The sequence below is a fragment of the Entelurus aequoreus genome, linkage group LG26 (genome assembly GCF_033978785.1).
Source record: "Entelurus aequoreus isolate RoL-2023_Sb linkage group LG26, RoL_Eaeq_v1.1, whole genome shotgun sequence".
In the NCBI taxonomy this organism is placed as follows: Eukaryota; Metazoa; Chordata; class Actinopteri; order Syngnathiformes; family Syngnathidae; genus Entelurus; species Entelurus aequoreus.
In genome coordinates, this window is record NC_084756.1 from 34,300,932 (window position 1) to 34,323,441 (window position 22,510).

A 22,510-nucleotide genomic window follows, 5' to 3' on the forward strand; every position below is an offset into this window, starting at 1 on the left:
TTTCAAAAAAACCAAAAAATATTTAATACATTTTTAAATGTTTACAATAAAATGTAATAAATGCATAATGTTTTATAATATATTTTTTATCATATTTGTTTACATAATTAAAAAATATCTTGCATAATATTAAAAAATTATCAGAACCCCTAATAAATCCTTTTAGTTAGGGATGTCCAATAATGGCTTTTTGCCGATATCCGATATTCCGATATTGTCCAACTCTTAATTACCGATACCGATATCAACCGATACCGATATATACAGTCGTGGAATTAACACATTATTATGCCTAATTTGGACAATCAGATATGGTGAAGATAAGGTCCTTCTTAAAAAAATTAATAAAATAAGATAAATAAATTAAAAACATTTTCTTGAATAAAAAAGAAAGTAAAACAATATAAAACAGTTACATAGAAACTAGTAATGAATGAAAATGAGTCAAATTAACTGTTAAAGATTAGTACTATTAGTGGACCAGCATCACGCACAATCATGTGGGCTTACAGACTGTATCCCTTGCAGACTGTATTGATATATATTGATATATACCATGAGCTTATGTAACTAAATTTCATTCTTATCTGTGCTGTAAAGTTCAAATTTGAATGACAATAAAACAAAAGTCTAAGTCTAAGTGAAGTGAAGTGAAGTGAATTATATTTATATAGCGCTTTTCTCTAGTGACTCAAAGCGCTTTACATAGTGAAAACCCAATATCTAAGTTACATTTAAACCAGTGTGGGTGGCACTGGGAGCAGGTGGGTAAAGTGTCTTGCCCAAGGACACAACGGCAGTGACTAGGATGGCGGAAGCGGGGATCGAACCTGCAACCCTCAGGTTGATGGCACGGCCACTCTACCAACCGAGCTATACCGCCCCAAAGTCTCTAAGTCTAGTCTAATATATTATGTAGGAACCAGAATATTAATAACAGAAAGAAACAACCCTTTTGTGTGAATGAGTGTAAAAGGAGGAGGGAGATTTTTTGGGTTGGTGCACTAATTGTAAGTGTATCTTATGTTTTTTATGTTGATTTGATAAAAAATAAAAAATAAAAACAAGAAAAAACCGATACCGATAATTTAAAAAAAACGATACCGATAATTTCCAATATTACATTTTAAAGCATTTATCGGCCCATAATATCGGCAGGCCGATATTATCGGACATCTCTACTTTTAGTGCCATAATAAAAAATAAAAAAAGGTTCCAAATTGCTATTAGAAAGATTTGATTGTGTCATTTACCACTTTAAAGTGCCATGTGTCATCCCAGTTGTACAAAAAAAGTACAGGGGGTCCCTGCAGTCTGGTTGTATAGTAAAACAACAATATTTAATTAGAAAATGAAAATAATAATAGTAACATTCAGTATGACATTTGTGATACAAAGGTTGACGTACTTTGCAAGAATACTTGTGAACTCGTTACTCTCTGTATTCAGTGTAAATATAACTGTACATAATGTAATACATATCTACAGTATACAACATTAGAAAGAAGCAGCACATCTCGTTAGGCGTGTTGACGAGGTCATGTACAGGTCGGGGGGTCAAGTGTGCAACAGGTTTCCTGCCGTTTGCACCTCCAAGGTGTTGACGGCTCCAGTTGTCATCTCTCAAGTGAAACAGCGCGTGCATGAGGTCGGTCACGTCACGTGACATTTGCCGGTTACGGCCCGCACGTGAAGCACGTTTGTGTGTGTGTGTGTGTGTGTGTGTGTGCGTGCGTTTGTGCGTCGAGTCACATTACTGACATTGTTGAGATAGGACGGCCACATCCAGTCGCTATTCCTATGGTCTGTCGGACGTCTATAGCCACTCGTATGGTTTCTTTTTGTTGTTTGTTTTTTCCATTTTATCAGCGCATCAGTCACGCTTAAGGGATGTCCGGGTCAAATGTTCAAGACTGAATGAGGGTTAGGCAACAACAAAAAAAAGAAGAGGAGAGCTCGTGGCGGCGGTGGAGGAGGCTTGGAGACAGAGCGGTGCCCTCCTGTTATCAGATTAGTGGCGGGTTAGATCGACTTAGTGATGGATGATAAGCAAGGAATACAAACAAATATAGCATAAAATGTGTAAGAGGAATGAGAGACAGCCAGGCGGCAAGACTGGAAGAATGCGGCCGGGGTGGGAGGGGCGATGAGGGCGAGTGACACAGGGTGAGCTGTCCTCATTTTCACACCTCTAATTGAATTCATTCAAGTTCAAGTTTCAAGTTTTATTCGTCACATGCAGAGTACACCACAGTGAAATCCTTTTTTACCCCCATGCTCTTCAGATATGGCGTACAGTGGGATCCAAACACTAGTTGCAGAATCTAATTAGGGCTGCAACTAACAACTAATTTGATAATCGATTAATCTGTCGATTATTACTTCGATTGATCGATTAATAATCGGATAAAAGAGACAAACTACATTTCTATCTTTTCCAGTATTTTATTGGAAAAAAACAGCATACTGGCACCATACTTATTTTGATTATTGTTTCTCAGGTGTTTGTAAATGTTGCAGTTTATAAATAAAGGTTTATAATAAAAAGTAGCCTATGCTACATAAATCCAACGAATCGATGACTAAATTAATCGCCAACTATTTTTATAATCGATTTTAATCGATTAGTTGTTGCAGCCCTAAATCTAATACACTAAATACAAAAAAAATACAAAAATTTGAATAGCTATGATGTACATTAATTACAAGACAATACGTTGCACAATAAGTTACAGTAGTTATGGTATCAGTACAAGTAGAAGTACAGTAGTCAAATATAGTACCAGTGCAAGATCAAATAGTATAACAGTATATTAGGGCTGCAACAACTAATCGATTCAATCGATTAAAATCGATTATAAAAATAGTTGGCGATTAATTTAGTCATCGATTTGTTGGATCTATGCTATGCGCAGAGGCTACTTTTTATGTTTTTATTTTATTATTATTATTTTATTTTTATTTTTTTATAAACCTTTATTTATAAACTACAACATTTACAAACAGCTGAGAAACAATAATCAAAATAAGTATGGTGCCAGTATGCTGTTTTTCCCCCCAATAAAATACTGGAAAGGATAGAAATTTACTTTGTCTCTTTTATCTTATTATTAATCGATTAATCGAAGTAATAATAGACAGATTAATTGATTATCAAATTAGTTGCAGCCCTACAGTATATACAGTATAGGAAGCAACAAATTCTAAGGTGTCTACTAGAGATGTCCGATAATGGCTTTTTTGCCGATATTATCCAACTCTTAATTACAGATGCCGATATCAACCGATACCGATATATACAGTCGTGGAATTAACACATTATTATGCCTAATTCTGTTGTGATGCCCCGCTGGATGCATTAAACAATGTAACAATGTTTTCCAAAATAAATCAACTCATGTTATGGAAAGAAATGCCCACATGGCACTGCCATATTTATTATTGAAGTCACAAAGTGCTTTTTTTTTTTTAACATGCCTCGAAACAGCAGCTTTGAATTTGAGACAGGAGGGGGTTGAGGTGGGCGGGAGGGGCGGGGTTGAGGTGGGGGGAGGGGTAGGGGCTAGCGGGGGTGTATATTGTAGCGTCCCGGAAGAGTTAGTGCTGCAAGGGGTTCTGGGTATTTGTTCTGTTGTGTTTATGTTGTGTTACGGTGCGGATGTTCTCCCGAAATGTGTTTGTCATTCTTGTTTGGTGTGGGTTCACAGTGTGGCGCATATTTGTAACGGTGTTAAAGTTGTTTATACGGTCACCCTCAGTGTGACTTGTATGGCTGTTGACCAAGTATGCATTGCATTCACTTGTGTGTGTGTGAAAAGCCGCAGATATTATGTGACTGGGCCGGCACGCAAAGGCAGTGCCTTTAAGGTTTATCGGCGCTCTGTACTTCTCCCTACGTCCGTGTACACAGCGCTGTTTTAAAAAGTCATACATTTTACTTTTTCAAACCGATACAGATAATTTCCGATATTACATTTTAAAGCATTTATCGGCCGATAATATCGGCAGTCCGATATTATCGGACATCGCTAGTGTCTACAGTTCTTTGGCAGTTGAGTAGTGACAGTAGTATGAACAAAGGCAATGGAACAGTATGACTTCTTTATACTCTTGTTTTTACATTATTTACAGTCATTAAATGAACAGTATTGTAGTCCAGTAATTACAGTGGTAAGTACAGTGATTCTTGTGCGTGCGGTTTTGTGCAATCGTGATAAAGTGTTTATCTCTTCCACGCACGTACGCCACCCATTCATATCCTTCCTCATTCTTTCACGTGCAGGTGACCGACGACTACACTGTGATTGGCCGAAGCCTCTTCAAGAAGGAAACCAACCTGCAGATCTTTGTGGGCTTGAAGGTCACGCTGTCAACCGGCGAATCCGGCGTCATTGAGGGTGGATTTGGTCAAAGTGGGAAGTTCAAAATCCGGGTGCAAGGTAAGGCCGCTTCACTTAGTCGCACCCAGACTTTACATTCTTATCGGTACACACATTCCCCACGCATGAAAAGTGAGGGACAGGAGGTGTTGCGGTGTGCCTCCACACATGTGCCTTAATTAAAACCTCTAAAGCAGGGGTCACCAGCCTTTTTGAAACCAAGAGCTACTTCTTGGGTCCTGGATAATGCGAAGGGCTACCAGTTTGATACACACTTAAATAAATTGCCAGAAATAGCCAATTTGCTCAATTTACCTTTAACTCTATGTTATTATTAATAATTAATGATATTTACACTTAATTGAACGGTTTAAAAGAGGAGAAAACACGAAAAAAATTACAATTAAATTTTTAAACAGTTTATCTTCAATTTCGACTCTTTAAAATTCAAAATTCAACCGAAAAAAAGAAGAGAAAAACTTAAAAAAAGAATTTATGGAACATCATTAGTAATTTTTCCTGATTAAGATTAATTTTAGAATTTTGATGACATGTTTTAAATAGGTTAAAATCCAATCTGCACTTTGTTAGAATATATAACAAATTGGACCAAGCTATATTTCTAACAAAGACAAATCATTATTTCTTCTAGATTTTCCAGAACAAAAATTTTAAAAGAAATTCAAAAGACTTTGAAATAAGATTTAAATTTGATTCTACAGATTTTCTAGATTTGCCAGAGTAATTTTTTTGAATTTTAATCATAATAAGTTTGAAGAAATATTTTAGAAATATTCTTCGTCGAAAAAACAGAAGCTAAAATGAAGAATTAAATCAAAATGTATTTATTATTCTTTACAATAAAAAGAATACATTTACTTGAACATTGATTTAAATTGTCAGGAAAGAAGAGGAAGGAATTTAAAAGGTAAAAAGGTATATGTGTTTAAAAATCCTAAAATCATTTTTAAGGTTGTATTTTTTCTCTAAAATTGTCTTTCTGAAAGTTATAAGAAGCAAAGTAAAAAAAATAATGAATTTATTTAAACAAGTGAAGACCAAGTCTTTAAAATATTTTCTTGGATTTTCAAATTCTATTTGAGTTTTGTCTCTCTTAGAATTAAAAATTTCGGGCAAAGCGAGACCAGCTTGCTAGTAAATACATAAAATTTAAAAAATAGAGGCAGCTCACTGGTAAGTGCTGCTATAATATTTTTAGAACAGGCCGGCGGGCTACTCATCTGGTCCTTACGGGCTACCTGGTGCCCGCGGGCACCGCGTTGGTGACCCCTGCTCTAGAGGCTTAGTGGCGACATGCGTGGACAGCACCTTTTAGCTCTTATTTCCAAAATTGTGTACAATACTGAATTGGGGTCTTATGGCCGCTTATGTGGACACTTATACTGCCATCTGGTGGTGTCAGAAGAGTGTAACATACAATGGAATTTGGAAAAAAAACTGTAAAAATAAGAATTAGCATGTCACTAAACATGAAGTACACGTTTGTGTACGTATGGACTAAGTACATCATATCAAAAGATGATTCCTAGTTTTTATTCAAATTAGGGTCCAAAAAGCCTAAGTAGCAAATAGCAATAAAAAAAAGCATGTAAACAAACAGCTTGGGCATTAAGAGGTTAAAGTGTCCAAAAAGGGTTTGGTATTTGGTGCGGAAGCAGAGATCCAGGCGGCCGAAAAAAACGCTGCAGCTCAGCCTTTGGCTATAGCAAAAGTGCCAAGGAGAAGGCACAACTTGAAAACCCTCTTCTGACTTTATCGGTAAAATACATTAACGAGGCTACAAGGGATGGGCAATTGTAGGCAAAATAGCCTAAAATAAATAGGTGTAGGGTGCGCCACGGCACTATAGTAGACGCCACAGCTTAAAAATCTGGGTTTTTTATGTGAAGTGAATTATATTTATATAACGCTTTTCTCTAGTGACTCAAAGCGCTTTACATAGTGAGACCCAATATCTAAGTTACATTTAAACCAGTGTGGGTGGCACTGGGAGCAGGTGGGTAAAGTGTCTTGCCCAAGGACACAACGGCAGTGACCAGGATGACGGAAGCGGGAATCCAACCTGGAACCCTCAAGTTGCTGGCACGGCCACTCTAACAACCGAGCTATGCCGCCCTGAATGTGAAAACAAAACAAAGCCATATAATGTATTGTAGTGTCCAGAAGAAGATACACAAAGTCTGACGCTTTTTTTTTTAGTATTTATTGCCAATTTTATGCTATCAGGCTCTCTGCAGCTCGCCTTTTGTCACGGACTCGAGCGACAGACGTAAAGACTCACTAAACACAAGTACAGTCTAAAATAGCACCAGAAATAGATGCTAGATTTGTTTTTAATTTTAATAAAGAAAAAGTGACCATAAGGATTAGAGAAATTTCTATGAAAAAAAAATACATTGTACAATAAGCAGCAACAGTTGAAAAATAGAGCGGTATCGGTATCGGTCATACTGATACTAAAACTAAAATGTTTTAAGATGATTAAATTATTACATTTTTCGTCACAATTAAACACAAACAGGATTATGGTGTAAGAAAAAACAATTAAATATTTTAATGATTTCCTGTTATTGCCTCTGATTTAAATTAGTCCTCCTGTGTCCAGGGGCCTATTTCCTGAGTTTGTAAACGACTAGATTTTATTAATAATAAAATTGGTCAATCTAACCGCTGAAGATTTAGACCAAATAATGATATTACACTTATCATTACTGTCGATGTTTGTATCGTTCCACGCACCTTCGAGAGCTCCAGCTTGTGGTTAGCATGTCCTCCACGGTGTGTAGTGCAGCATGTTTAGCTATTCCTCGTCCTGCGTTGTCACTGGAAACATAGTTTTTGTTGCCAGTGGCTTTGAACCGTGGAGGGACGTTAGCCGGGAGCTAGAACGCTGCATTGCGACGAGGCCCCGTTCGATTACTCGTCACTATCAAATATGCAGACACAGCTAGAATGTGTCATCAACAAGTGTTTTCACGATATAATCGTATATCCTCCGTATCGCACAACCCTGCTGCAATGTGGACCTGCGGCACTTCACCTTATCCAGGAACTTTCATTTCCTCATAATTCACACTGTTCAAAGTGTTACTGGTTCCCAAAAAATAAAGTTTATAAACAAGGGTTATCCAGAGTGTCCCTACTACACTTTGTCACTGTACCACAAATCTTAGCGTCCTCTGCAGTTCACATTATACAAACCCCGTTTCCATATGAGTTGGGAAATTGTGTTAGATGTAAATATAAACGGAATACAATGATTTGCAAATCATTTTCAACCCATATCCAGTTGAATATGCTACAAAGACAACATATTTGATGTTCAAACTGATAAAAAAAATTTTTTTTGCAAATAATCATTAACTTTAGTATTTGATGCCAGCAACACGTGACAAAGAAGTTGGGAAAGGTGGCAATAAATACTGATAAAGTTGAGGAATGCTCATCAAACACTTATTTGGAACATCCCACAGGTGAACAGGAAAATTGGGAACAGGTGGGTGCCATGATTGGGTATAAAAGTAGATTCCATGAAATGCTCAGTCATTCACAAACAAGGATGGGGCGAGGGTCACCACTTTGTCAACAAATGCCTGAGCAAATTGTTGAACAGTTTAAGAAAAACCTTTCTCAACCAGCTATTGCAAGGAATTTAGGGATTTCACCATCTACGGACCGTAATATCATCAAAGGGTTCAGAGAATCTGGAGAAATCACTGCACATAAGCAGCTAAGCTTGTGACCTTCCATCCCTCAGGCTGTACTGCATCAACAAGCGACATCAGTGTGTAAAGGATTAGGGATGATGTTCGAAACCGGTTCTCCCGGTTGTTCGATAAGAAAAGAACCGTTCGATAAGAAAAGAACCGACTCCATGGACTCAAATCCCTTTTTGAGAACCGGCTCCCGTTATCGAGGCCACTATAGTAAAGAAAAAGATTTGTTCTTTATTCGAATCCCTGGGAACGAATCCCGTCCCACAAGAAATGCCCTGTGGGACATCACAGGAAATGACGTAGCTCAGTCATTAGACTGAGCTACGTCATTTCCTGTGATGTCACACAAGCAGCAAAAATAATGGACCGGAAAAAACGCCTCAAGGCATGGCTATTCATCTATAGTGATCACAGAGACAGGTAGTTTTTGTGTTACTGTATATATTTGTTTTTCTGAAAAATCCCACTTAATATACTTTGGGTAACAACAGTCAATATATATATATTTTTTTTTAGGGGGGTAACAGTCAATATTTATTTATTTTATTTTATTTTATTTTTTTCTTATAAAATAAAAGTGAGCTTTTGTTAAACCAAATAGTGTTTTTTTTCCATATACAACAACCTATCTGGATTCGATAAGAGAACCGATAAGGAATTGGTTCGATAAGAGGATTCGATAATGGGCTCGAACTCGATAATTTCTTATCAAACATCATCCTTATAAAGGATATCACCACATGGGCTCAGGAACACTTCAGAAACCCACTGTCAGTAACTACAGTTGGTCGCTACATCTGTAAGTGCAAGTTAAAACTCTCCTATGCAAGGCGAAAACCGTTTATCAACAACACCCAGAAACGTCGTCGGCTTCGCTGGGCCTGAGCTCATCTAAGATGGACTGATACAAAGTGGAAAAGTGTTCTGTGGTCTGACGAGTCCACATTTCAAATTGTTTTTGGAAACTGTGGACGTCGTGTCCTCCGGACCAAAGAGGAAAAGAACCATCCGGATTGTTATAGGCGCAAAGTGTAAAAGGCAGCATGTGTGATGGTATGGGGGTGTATTAGTGCCCAAGACATGGGTAACTTACACATCTGTGAAGGCACCATTAATGCTGAAAGGTACATACAGCTTTTGGAGCAACATATGTTGCCATCCAAGCAATGTTACCATGGACGCCCCTGCTTATTTCAGCAAGACAATGCCAAGCCACGTGTTACATCAACGTGGCTTCATAGTAAAAGAGTGCGGGTACTAGACTGGCCTGCCTGTAGTCCAGACCTGTCTCCCACTGAAAATGTGTGGCGCATTATGAAGCCTAAAATAGCACAAGGGAGACCCCTGGACTGTTGAACAACTTAAGCTGTACATCAAGCAAGAATGGGAAAGAATTCCACCTGAGAAGCTTCAAAAATGTGTCTCCTCAGTTCCCAAACCTTTACTGAGTGTTGTTAAAAGGAAAGGCCATGTAACACAGTGGTGAACATGCCCTTTCCCAACTACTAATTATTATTTGCCAAAAATAAATAAAGTTTATGAGTTTGAACATCAAATATCTTGTCTTTGTTGTGCATTCAACTGAAAATGGGTTGAAAAGGATTTGCAAATCATTGTATTCCGTTTATATTTACATCTAACACAATTTCCCAACTCATATGGAAACGGGGTTTGTATTTTAGTGAGTTTCTGTAGCCCTGTTTTGCAGAAGATAAATGTTCACTGCAAAGAAGGATACATAGATAGCTTATAATACAGTATATTGGATTGTTTGAACATATTTAATTCCGAAAATGTATCCAAAAATAAATGCTATATTTTCATGACATTAGTATTTATTGGAAAGTATTCAGAGAGCAGCTTTTTGATGAACTCTTTGTTCTCTTACTCACCGTACCCAAAATTAAGCAAAGCGGGGTTATATCATATTGTTACACCCTGAGTTGACACTTTCTGCGATTGTGGGGCTGGGCAGATTGTTTTCAGGATGTGGTAAAGAGCGGTAGGGTGGACATCTCCAGCCGCATTCCCAGGATTCCTCCAGGGATTGCCTGTGTTCCGGGGGAAGTCTGTTCTCTATTTATTTTACCTTCTGTTGCTCCAAACCCACTGGTCCGCACCAGGAGGGGAGAGAAAACAAAAACATATCCAAGCGAGAGCCTCACCTACATCCTCTTTAATGCGTAGCACACACTCAATTTGGGGAAAGGTTATAGTTGTGTCCTTGGCAGCTAATAGTTGCAGTTATTTCTTCAACACAATATTCCCATTAAACTTAGTGTTTTGTTTCTAGCATAACCATTTCGATCATGATAGCTATTTGTTGGTCTCTGTAGTATCAGTCATTAGTAGGGATGGACACCTCTCACATTTCAATCAAGACAGTACTCAACAATACCAATTTTTAGTACTTTTGATTTTGATTTTTGATTTTTATTAAAGATCCCCATTAGCTGGTTGCCACAACAACTCACTAGTCTTCCTGGGGTCCACAAACTCAATACAATTACAAGTAAAAGCATAACTACACAATACAGAAAAAAATATAAGCATCAATAAGAAAACAAGCAAACAATTTACAGTCACAGAATAATAATTACCATATAAATATAACTACACAATATAAAACCAAACAAAATCATCAACAAGCAAACTAATTTAAAGACTCGGATAAAATATTACTTTCTTTTTAAAAACCTGTTTACTTTCAATGCTGGTGAGAATTTGAGGCAGGTTATTCCAGAATAACATGGACACACACTTTTGTGTGTGCTAATGTGCTAATTAATGTTCAACAAAATGTCATGTTTTGTTATTTTACATTTAACAATGAGCTGATAATAATAAATGCACCGTTCATTTGTTAAATCATGTTTTCTTGAGTATCATTTGCAAGTGTGCATCCATTTGAGTTTGTCCTAAATGTGTTGCCGTTGTCCCAAAGTAGTCTTTGCCATTAAAATTAATGTGCCAGGCTTGTCTTTTGTTGAGTCCTACAAAGTGCTCATACTGTAAGTAAGCATGTACGTATTACGCACCAGATGTTTGATTGTAACACGCATCTTAGTTGTAGTTTTTATTAACACATTTGGAAATGCAAAATGAAAAAAATAAATAAAAATGAGGGGTATTTTACTTGAACTAAGCAAAATTATCTGCCAATAGAACAAGAAAATTTGACTTGTCAAGACTTTCAAAACAAGTAAAATTAGCTAACCTCAATGAACCCAAAAATATCTTAAAATAAGTATATTCTCACTAATAACAAGTGCACTTTTCTTGGTAGACAAAAAAAATAGACCTTTTTGTTTAAGATGTTGAAAAATATTCTTAAATAAGTAAATGCTAGTGCCATTATCTTGACATATGTGCTCAGCATTATGATTTTTTTTTCATGCTTGTAGTAAGAAATTATTACTTTAAAAAAGTAGTTTTATACTTGTGAGTGTTGATGACACAGCTTTGCATCAGTTGATATTCTAGTTTCAAGCATGTTTTACTCAATATAGCTCATCAAATCTCAGCAACAAGCTGTAATATCTTACTGAGATCATTTCGCACCAAAACCCTTAAAACAAGTAAAACACTCTAACATAAAATCTGCTTAGTGAGAAGAATTATCTTATCAGACAGAAAATAAGCAAATATCACCCTTATTTGAGATATTTCATCTTACTTAGATTTCAGTTTTTGCAGTGTAGGAAAGCTCTAAATAAATCTAATCCATTATTATTATTATTAAAACAAAAAATATATTTTTCCCCCACATCTTTTTCTATTTTCATACAATTTTGAAAAAGCTTCAGGGAGCCACTAGGGCGGCGCTAAAGACCCCCGTCTTATGGTAACCTATGTGCAAGTGACAAAAAGTACACCCAAACTATGTTCAAGTGCGGTCCTGCCGGTGTAGCCACAACTAGCAGAGCTATCTGTTAGCGCCGCAAGCATAACAAGCCTTACTTTGGCGTAACGATAACAAGAAGAATGCTGGCGCCATTATGCATGAGGTCCAGACAGACATCGTGTTAAGCCATGAAACTAGAACATTGCTTACCGTCCACGTCGAAAATCAAGAGCAAAATTAGCAGCCACCTTCAATGGCGGGGAACACACACAGGCATCACTGTGACTTAGCATGAGGAACGCTGCACTGACGTCTCTAGGGTTCAAGAAAGGTTCATTGTCTATTATTGTGAACATTATAACACATACAAACATGTTTTAATGAGAGCAGCTTGAGTTCTCCTACCTAAGTTGCAGTGGAGAATAACGCTGCACACAGTTGTGCCAGAATTATTTCCCATAACCGACGTCATGTTGGTCTTGTTTAGACGGCAAACGAGTTGGACCTGAATCAACCCAGAGATGGTTTTGCACACATGTTCATCTATGAAGTCGGAAGAATGGAGGTTTGCTTGGAAGGGAATCTATCTACACTGCAAAAAGTCAGTGTTCAAAAACAAGAAAAAAAAATACAAAAATGAGGGGTATTTTACTTGAACTAAGCAAAATGATCTGCCAATAGAACAAGAACATTTGGCTTGTCAAGACTTTCCAAAACAAGTAAAATTAGCTAACTTCAATGAACCCAAAAATACCTTAAAATAAGTATATTCTCAATAATAACAAGTACACTTTTCTTGGTCGAAAAAAAATGCTCAATATGTTGAAATATATTCTTAAATGAAGTAAATGCTAGTGCCATTATCTTGACATAATGATATGCGCTCGGCATTACATTTCTTGAAACCAGCAAACTTATACTAAAAACTCATTTATTGTTCTTAATGGAAAGGCAACAAGGCAACCGCTTGTTACTCTCGGGGTCTCCTAGCCGCTCCTAGCCAGAATTTGTGATTGTTTATACGATTCAGGAAATATACCATACCATACCATACCAACTTTATTTATAAAGCCCTTTAAAAACAAGCACAGTTGAAAAACAAAGGGCTGTACACCACAAAGAAATAGAGGCAGAGGACAGACTAAAAAATAACATTTAAAACAGAAATAAAAATACACATTGAAAAAGCAAATGCAAATTACCCTAAGAACAATTTGTTAGATAAAAAACAGTTTAAAAGTTAAAAACAGTTAAAGTTAAAACCTAAAAAAAAAATAAAAAAAAAAAAATATATATATATATATAAATAAACATATATATATATACATATATATATGTATATATATATATATATATATATATACATATATATATATATATATATATATATATATATATATATATATATATATATATAAATAAACATATATATATATATATATATATATATATATATATATATATATATATATATATATATATATATATATATATATATATTACCGTTCAAAAGTTTGGGGTCACCCAAACAATTTTGTGGAATAGCCTTCATTTCTAAGAACAAAAATAGACTGTCGAGTTTCAGATGAAAGTTCTCTTTTTCTGGCCATTTTGAGCGTTTAATTGACCCCACAAATGTGATGCTCCAGAAACTCAATCTGCTCAAAGGAAGGTCAGTTTTGTAGCTTCTGTACCGAGCTAAACTGTTTTCAGATGTGTGAACATGATTGCACAAGGGTTTTGTAATCATCAATTAGCCTTCTGAGCCAATGAGCAAACACATTGTACCATTAGAACACTGGAGTGATAGTTGCTGGAAATGGGCCTCTATACACCTATGTAGATATTGCAGCAAAAACCAGACATTTGCAGCTTGAATAGTCATTTACCACATTAGCAATGTATTGAGTGTATTTCTTTAAAGTTAAGACTAGTTTAAAGTTATCTTCATTGAAAAGTACAGTGCTTTTCCTTCAAAAATAAGGACATTTCAATGTGACCCCAAACTTTTGAACGCTAGTGTATATATATACCGTATTTTTTGGACTATAAGTCACTCCGGAGTATAAGTCGCACCAGCCGAAAATGCATAATAAAGAAGGAAAAAAACATATATAAGTCGCACTGGAGTATAAGTCACATTTTTTGGGGAAATGTATTTGCTAAAAGCCAACAGCAAGAATAGACATTTGAAAGGCAATTTAAAAAAAATAAAGAATAGTGAACAACAGGCTGAATAAGTGTACGTTATATGAGGCATAAATAAGCAACTGAGAAGGTGCCTGGTATGTTAACGTAACATATTATGGTAAGAGTCATTCAAATAACTATAACATATAGAACATGCTATACATTTACCAAACAATCAGTCACTCCTAATCGCTAAATCCCATGAAATCTTATACGTCTAGTCTCTTACATGAATGAGATCATTAATATTATTTGATATTTTACACTAATGTGTTAATCATTTCACACATAAGTCGCTCCTGAGTATAAGTCGCATCCCCGGCCAAACTATGAAGAAAACTGCGACTTATAGTCCGAAAAATACGATACTCAGGAAGCCAAAATCAACACTCTGGACACTCTTGTCTAGAACAGTGGTTCTTAACCTTGTTGGAGGTACCGAACCCCACCAGTTTCATATGCGCATTCACCCAACCCTTCTTTAGTGAATTTTTTTATTTTTTATTTTTTTTTCTTCAAATTCAAGACAAAGTTATTTGTTTTTGGTAACACTTTAGTATGGGGAACAAATTCTAAGTAACAAAGACTTAATTTAGAGTTATTTGGACACCAGGGGAACATATTCTAAGTAACAAAAACTTAATTTATAGTTACTTGGATACTAGGGGAACATATTCTAAGTAACAAAGACTTCATTTAGAGTTATTTGGACACTAGGGGAACATATTCTAAGTAACAAAGACTTAATTTAGAGTTATTTGGACACTAGGGGAACATATTCTAAGTAACAAAGACTTCATTTAGAGTTATTTGGACACTAGGGGAACATATTCTAAGTAACAAAGACTTCATTTAGAGTTATTTGGACACTAGGGGAACATATTCTAAGTAACAAAGACTTAATTTAGAGTTTTTTGGACACTAGGGGAACATATTCTAAGTAACAAAGACTTAATTTAGAGTTATTTGGACACCAGGGGAACATATTCTAAGTAACAAAAACTTAATTTATAGTTACTTGGACACTAGGGGAACATATTCTAAGTAACAAAGACTTAGTTTAGAGTTTTTTGGACACTAGGGGAACATATTCTAAGTAACGAAGACTTCATTTAGAGTTATTTGGACACTAGGGGAACATATTCTAAGTAACAAAGACTTAATTTAGAGTTATTTGGACACTAGGGGAACATATTCTAAGTAACAAAGACTTCATTTAGAGTTATTTGGACACTAGGGGAACATATTCTAAGTAACAAAGACTTCATTTAGAGTTATTTGGACACTAGGGGAACATATTCTAAGTAACAAAGACTTCATTTAGAGTTATTTGGACACTAGGGGAACATATTCTAAGTAACAAATGCTTCATTTAGAGTTATTTGGACACTAGGGGAACATATTCTAAGTAACAAAGACTTCATTTAGAGTTATTTGGACACTAGGGGAGCATATTCTAAGTAACAAAGACTTCATTTAGAGTTATTTGGACACTAGGGGAACATATTCTAAGTAACAAAGACTTAATTTAGAGTTATTTGGACACTAGGGGAACATATTCTAAGTAACAAAGACTTAATTTAGAGTTATTTGGACACCAGGGGAACATATTCTAAGTAACAAAGACTTCATTTAGAGTTATTTGGACACTAGGGGAACATATTCTAAGCAACAAAGACTTCATTTAGAGTTATTTGGACACTAAGGGAACATATTCTAAGTAACAAAGACTTCATTTAGAGTTATTTGGACACTAGGGGAACATATTCTAAGTAACAAAGACTTAATTTAGAGTTATTTGGACACCAGGGGAACATATTCTAAGTAACAAAAACTTAATTTATAGTTACTTGGACAATAGGGGAACATATTCTAAGTAACAAAGACTTCATTTAGAGTTATTTGGACACTAGGGGAACATATTCTAAGTAACAAAGACTTCATTTAGAGTTATTTGGACACTAGGGGAACATATTCTAAGTAACAAAGACTTCATTTAGAGTTATTGGGACACTAGGGGAACATATTCTAAGTAACAACGACTTCATTTAGAGTTATTTGGACACCAGGGGAACATATTCTAAGTAACAAAGACTTAATTTAGAGTTATTTGGACACTAGGGGAACATATTCTAAGTAACAAAGACTTAATTTAGAGTTATTTGGACACTAGGGGAACATATTCTAAGTAACAAATACTTCATTTAGAGTTAATTGGACACTAGGGGAACATATTCTAAGTAACAAAAACTTAATTTATAGTTACTTGGACACTAAGGGAACATATTCTAAGTAACAAAGACTTAGTTTAGAGTTCTTTGGACACTAGGGGAACATATTCTAAGTAACAAAGACTTAATTTAGAGTTATTTGGACACTAGGGGAACATATTCTAAGTAACAAAGACTTCATTTAGAGTTATTTAGACACTAGGGGAACATATTCTAAGTAACAAAGACTTAATTTATAGTTACTTGGACACTAGGGGAACATATTCTAAGTAACAAAGACTTAATTTAGAGTTATTTGGACACTAGGGGAACATATTCTAAGTAACAAAGACTTCATTTAGAGTTATTTGGACACTAGGGGAACATATTCTAAGTAACAAAGACTTAATTTATAGTTACTTGGACACTAAGGGAACATATTCTAAGTAACAAAGACTTAGTTTAGAGTTTTTTGGACACTAGGGGAACATATTCTAAGTAACAAAGACTTAATTTAGAGTTATTTGGACACTAGGGGAACATATTCTAAGTAACAAAGACTTAATTTATAGTTACTTGGACACTAGGGGAACATATTCTAAGTAACAAAGACTTAATTTATAGTTACTTGGACACTAGGGGAACATATTCTAAGTAACAAAGACTTAATTTAGAGTTATTTGGACACTAGGGGAACATATTCTAAGTAACAAAGACTTCATTTAGAGTTATTTGGACACTAGGGGAACATATTCTAAGTAACAAAGACTTAATTTAGAGTTATTTGGACACTAGGGGAACATATTCTAAGTAACAAAGACTTCATTCAGAGTTATTTGGACACTAGGGGAACATATTCTAAGTAACAAAGACTTCATTCAGAGTTATTTGGACACTAGGGGAACATATTCTAAGTAACAAAGACTTCATTTAGAGTTATTTGGACACTAGGGGAACATATTCTAAGTAACAAAGACTTCATTTACAGTTATTTGGACACTAGGGGAACATATTCTAAGTAACAAAGACTTAATTTATAGTTACTTGGACACTAGGGGAACATATTCTAAGTAACAAAGACTTAATTTAGAGTTATTTGGACACTAGGGGAACATATTCTAAGTAACAAAGACTTCATTTAGAGTTATTTGGACACTAGGGGAACATATTCTAAGTAACAAAGACTTCATTTACAGTTATTTGGACACTAGGGGAACATATTCTAAGTAACAAAGACTTCATTCAGAGTTATTTGGACACTAGGGGAACATATTCTAAGTAACAAAGACTTCATTCAGAGTTATTTGGACACTACGGGAACATATTCTAAGTAACAAAGACTTAATTTAGAGTTATTTGGACACTAGGGGAACATATTCTAAGTAACAAAGACTTCATTCAGAGTTATTTGGACACTAGGGGAACATATTCTAAGTAACAAAGACTTCATTCAGAGTTATTTGGACACTAGGGGAACATATTCTAAGTAACAAAGACTTCATTTACAGTTATTTGGACACTAGGGGAACATATTCTAAGTAACAAAGACTTCATTTACAGTTATTTGGACACTAGGGGAACATATTCTAAGTAACAAAGACTTAATTTATAGTTACTTGGACACTAGGGGAACATATTCTAAGTAACAAAGACTTAATTTAGAGTTATTTGGACACTAGGGGAACATATTCTAAGTAACAAAGACTTCATTTAGAGTTATTTGGACACTAGGGGAACATATTCTAAGTAACAAAGACTTCATTTAGAGTTATTTGGACACTAGGGGAACATATTCTAAGTAACAAAGACTTCATTTACAGTTATTTGGACACTAGGGGAACATATTCTAAGTAACAAAGACTTAATTTATAGTTACTTGGACACTAGGGGAACATATTCTAAGTAACAAAGACTTAATTTAGAGTTATTTGGACACTAGGGGAACATATTCTAAGTAACAAAGACTTCATTTAGAGTTATCTGGACACTAGGGGAACATATTCTAAGTAACAAAGACTTAATTTAGAGTTATTTGGACACTAGGGGAACATATTCTAAGTAACAAAGACTTCATTCAGAGTTATTTGGACACTAGGGGAACATATTCTAAGTAACAAAGACTTCATTCAGAGTTATTTGGACACTAGGGGAACATATTCTAAGTAACAAAGACTTCATTTACAGTTATTTGGACACTAGGGGAACATATTCTAAGTAACAAAGACTTCATTTACAGTTATTTGGACACTAGGGGAACATATTCTAAGTAACAAAGACTTAATTTATAGTTACTTGGACACTAGGGGAACATATTCTAAGTAACAAAGACTTAATTTAGAGTTATTTGGACACTAGGGGAACATATTCTAAGTAACAAAGACTTCATTTAGAGTTATTTGGACACTAGGGGAACATATTCTAAGTAACAAAGACTTCATTTAGAGTTATTTGGACACTAGGGGAACATATTCTAAGTAACAAAGACTTCATTCAGAGTTATTTGGACACTAGGGGAACATATTCTAAGTAACAAAGACTTAATTTAGAGTTATTTGGACACTAGGGGAACATATTCTAAGTAACAAAGACTTCATTTAGAGTTATTTGGACAATAGGGGAACATATTCTAAGTAACAAAGACCTAATTCAGAGTTATTTGGTTAGGGTTAGGGTTAGAGCAGGCGTGTCCGAAGTGCGGCCCGAGGGCCATTTGTGTCCCCCAGCTAATTTGTTAACGGCCCCCGGCCCATTCTAAAAAATACTATAATAAAAATTTAAAACATAAAAAAGTGTAATAAAAGAGTAAACAGTGACATGTAACAAGAAAAAGTTTCAATGTTGACACTAATAACACAAAGCTGCCATGCGGACTGTTATTGACCTGTTGAAGGCTCCAATTACTTCACTGGAACGATTCCACTTTGAAATATTTTGGGGGGAAAATATTGCATATTTTGTGCGAAACAAAGTTTTCTTTCACAAAAAGGGTATCAAACAAACAAAAAAATATGAAAAAATTATCAAATCTACAGACTTAAGAGTTAAAGGTAAAAAAAAAATATAAATATACATTTGGCTTATTTTCAACACTTATTCTTTTTCTTTTTTTATTGTTAGGAATTATTGACCTATTTAGGGTTCCAATTACTTCACATCAAATATTCCACTTTGAAATGTTTTGGGGGGAAATGTTGCATAGTTTGTGTGTTTGCCATATAAATAACGGTTTTGACATAAAGGGCATGAACATAAAAACAAAATTTAAAAATATAACGACAGACACCTCCTGAAGTTGATCTCGAGATTCAAGCCTTAAATGAAAAAATAATAATTTATGACTTATTTCTAAAAACTACAACTATTGAATTGCTTTTAAAAAAGGAAAAATATCAAAATGGCCCCCGCATGCTTTGATTTTTCAGTTTGCGGCCCTCAGTGGAAAAAGTTTGGACACCCCCGGGTTAGAGGGTTAGGGTCAGGGTTAGAGGGTTAGGGTTATAATAAGGCCATGCCGAATAAGGCATTAATAAGTACTTAATAATGACTAGTTAAGTGCCAATATGTTACTAATTTGCATGTTAATAAGCAACTAATTAATGGTGAATATGTTCCCCATACTAAAGTGTTACCATGTTTTATTACTGGTGCACAAAATGAAGCGTGCATGAACGTCACCTTGTTCAAACAACAAAACCAACACAGTGCATAAACTCACAACAAATTACACACCTGCAAATCAGTCTGACTTCTGCTGTTGTCGTATCCGTAATACGCCGATAGGGAGAAGTTTTTATTTACATGATGAGTCGGGTGTGTCTCGACCTCCGCCGAACCCCTGCACTGCAAAAACTGAAATCTAAGTAAGATTAAATATCTCAAATAAGGGTGACATTTGCTTATTTTCTGTCTGATAAGATAATTCTTCTCACTAAGCAGATTTTATGTTAGAGTGTTTTACTTGTTTTGGTCCTAAATGATCTCAGTAAGATATTACAGCTTGTTGCTGAGATTTGATGAGCTATATTGAGTAAAACATGCTTGAAACTAGAATATCAACTGTTGCAAAGCTGTGTCATCAACACTCACAAGTATGAAACTACTTTTTTAAAGTAATCATTTCTTATTTCAAGCATGAAAAAAAAAATCATGATGCAGAGCGCATATCATTATGTCAAGATAATGGCACTAGTATTTACTTAATTTAAGAATATTTTTCAACATATTGAGAAAAAAGGTCCCTTTTTTTTTTTTTTCTACCAAGAAAAGTGCACTTGTTATTAGTGAGAATATACTTATTTTAAGGTATTTTTGGGTTCATTGAGGTCAGCCAATTTTACTCGTTTTGGAAAGTCTTGACAAGCCGAATTTTCTTGTTCTATTGGCAGATAATTTTGCTTAGTTCAAATAAAATACCCCTCATTTTTGTTTTGTTTTTTCTTGTTTTTGAACACTGACTTTTTGCAGTGCACTTTCCTGAGCGCTGCTAAAGTTGTACTTAAGTGTGTATGGGAAACATTTTAAATAGCATAAATGTGCCATTAATTATTATAATTGGAGATACATACATAAATGTGTTATTAAATGCCATTAATGTATTTTTAATTGTAAGTATTTAATTCATTATTTTAATATTAAATAAAATATTTAATCATTGCATTATTAATTTATTTTATATCCTTATTTAATTTTTTTATTTCACATTTTAATTAATGGTTTAATGGCTTATTCATTTTTTAATGTATATTTTGTATTATATTATTTTCATCTATTCATCTTTTTTTAATATTTTCTTTTTTTTATATAACTATTTCGTGAACTTGTGTGTCAGAGCTTCCCCTCCCCCTTACCTGACGGAGAATTCGGACACCACTCGATTGATCAAATATTAGTGAGAATATACTTATTTTAAGGTAGTTTTGGGTTCATTGAGGTTAGCTCATTTGACTTGTTATGGAAAGTCTTGACAAGCCACATTTTCTTGTTCTATTGGCAGATAATTTTGCTTATTTCAAATAAAATACCCCTCATTTTTGTTTTGTTTTTTCTTGTTTTTGAACACTGACTTTTTGCAGTGCACTTTCCTGAGCGCTGCTAAAGTTGTACTTAAGTGTGTATGGGAAACATTTTAAATAGCATAAATGTGCCATTGATAATTATAATTAGAAATACATACATAAATGTGTTATTAAATGCCATTAATGTAAGTATTTAATTCATTATTTTAATATTAAATTAAATATTTAATCTAATCACTGCATTATTAATGTATTTTATTTCCTTATTTAATTTTTTATTTCACATTTTAATTAATGGTTAATGGCTTATTCATTTTTTAATTTATATTTTGTATTATATTATTTTCATCTATTCATCTTTTTTTAATATTTTCTTTTTTTTAATATATATAACTATTTCGTGAACCTGTGTGTCAGCTAGGGCTGCAACAACTAATCGATTAAATCGATTAAAATCGATTATTAAAATAGTTGCCGATAATTTAGTCATCGATTCATTGGATCTATGCGATGCGCATGCGCAGTATTTTATTTTTTATTTTTTAATTTTTTTTATTTTTTAAATAAACCTTTATTTATAACCTGCAACATGTACAAACAGCTGAGAAACAATAATCAAAATAAGTATGGTGCCAGTATGCTGATTTTTTCAATAAAATACTGGATAGGATAGAAATGTAGTTTGTCTCTTTTATCCGATTATTAATCGATTAATCGAAGTAATACTCGACAGATTAATCGATTATCAATTAATCGTTAGTTGCAGCCCTAGTGTCAGCGCTTCCCCTCCCCTTACCTGACGGAGAATTCGGACACCACTCGATTGATCAAATATTAGTGAGAACCTACTTATTTTAAGGTATTTTTGGTTCACTGAGGTTAGCTCATTTTACTTGTTTTGGAAAGTCTTTACAAGCCGAATTTTTTTGTTCTATTGGCAGATAATTTTGCTTAATTCAAATAAAATACCCCTAATTTTTGTATTTTTTTTTCTTGTTTTTGAACATTGACTTTTTGCAGTGTGAGCCCGACTCACCGAACCCCTAGGGTTCCATCGAACCCAGGTTAAGAACCACTGGTCTAGAGAGATGGCTCATTTGTATTTGCATTGTATAGTCTGCCGTGATACAGGGTG

The 22,510-nt window shown here is 34.6% G+C and overlaps 1 protein-coding gene across 6 annotated transcripts in view; it reads left to right on the forward strand.

The window, feature by feature from the left end:
• The window catches only part of eefsec (eukaryotic elongation factor, selenocysteine-tRNA-specific), a 103,153-nt gene that overhangs the window by 38,518 nt on the left and 42,125 nt on the right, over positions 1-22,510 (forward strand). For all 6 annotated transcript variants that reach the window (XM_062038135.1, XM_062038136.1, XM_062038138.1 and 3 more), the window contains one exon: positions 4,283-4,439. In XM_062038135.1, coding sequence (XP_061894119.1) covers positions 4,283-4,439 — 157 coding nt within the window. The remainder of the gene's footprint in view (positions 1-4,282; positions 4,440-22,510) is intronic.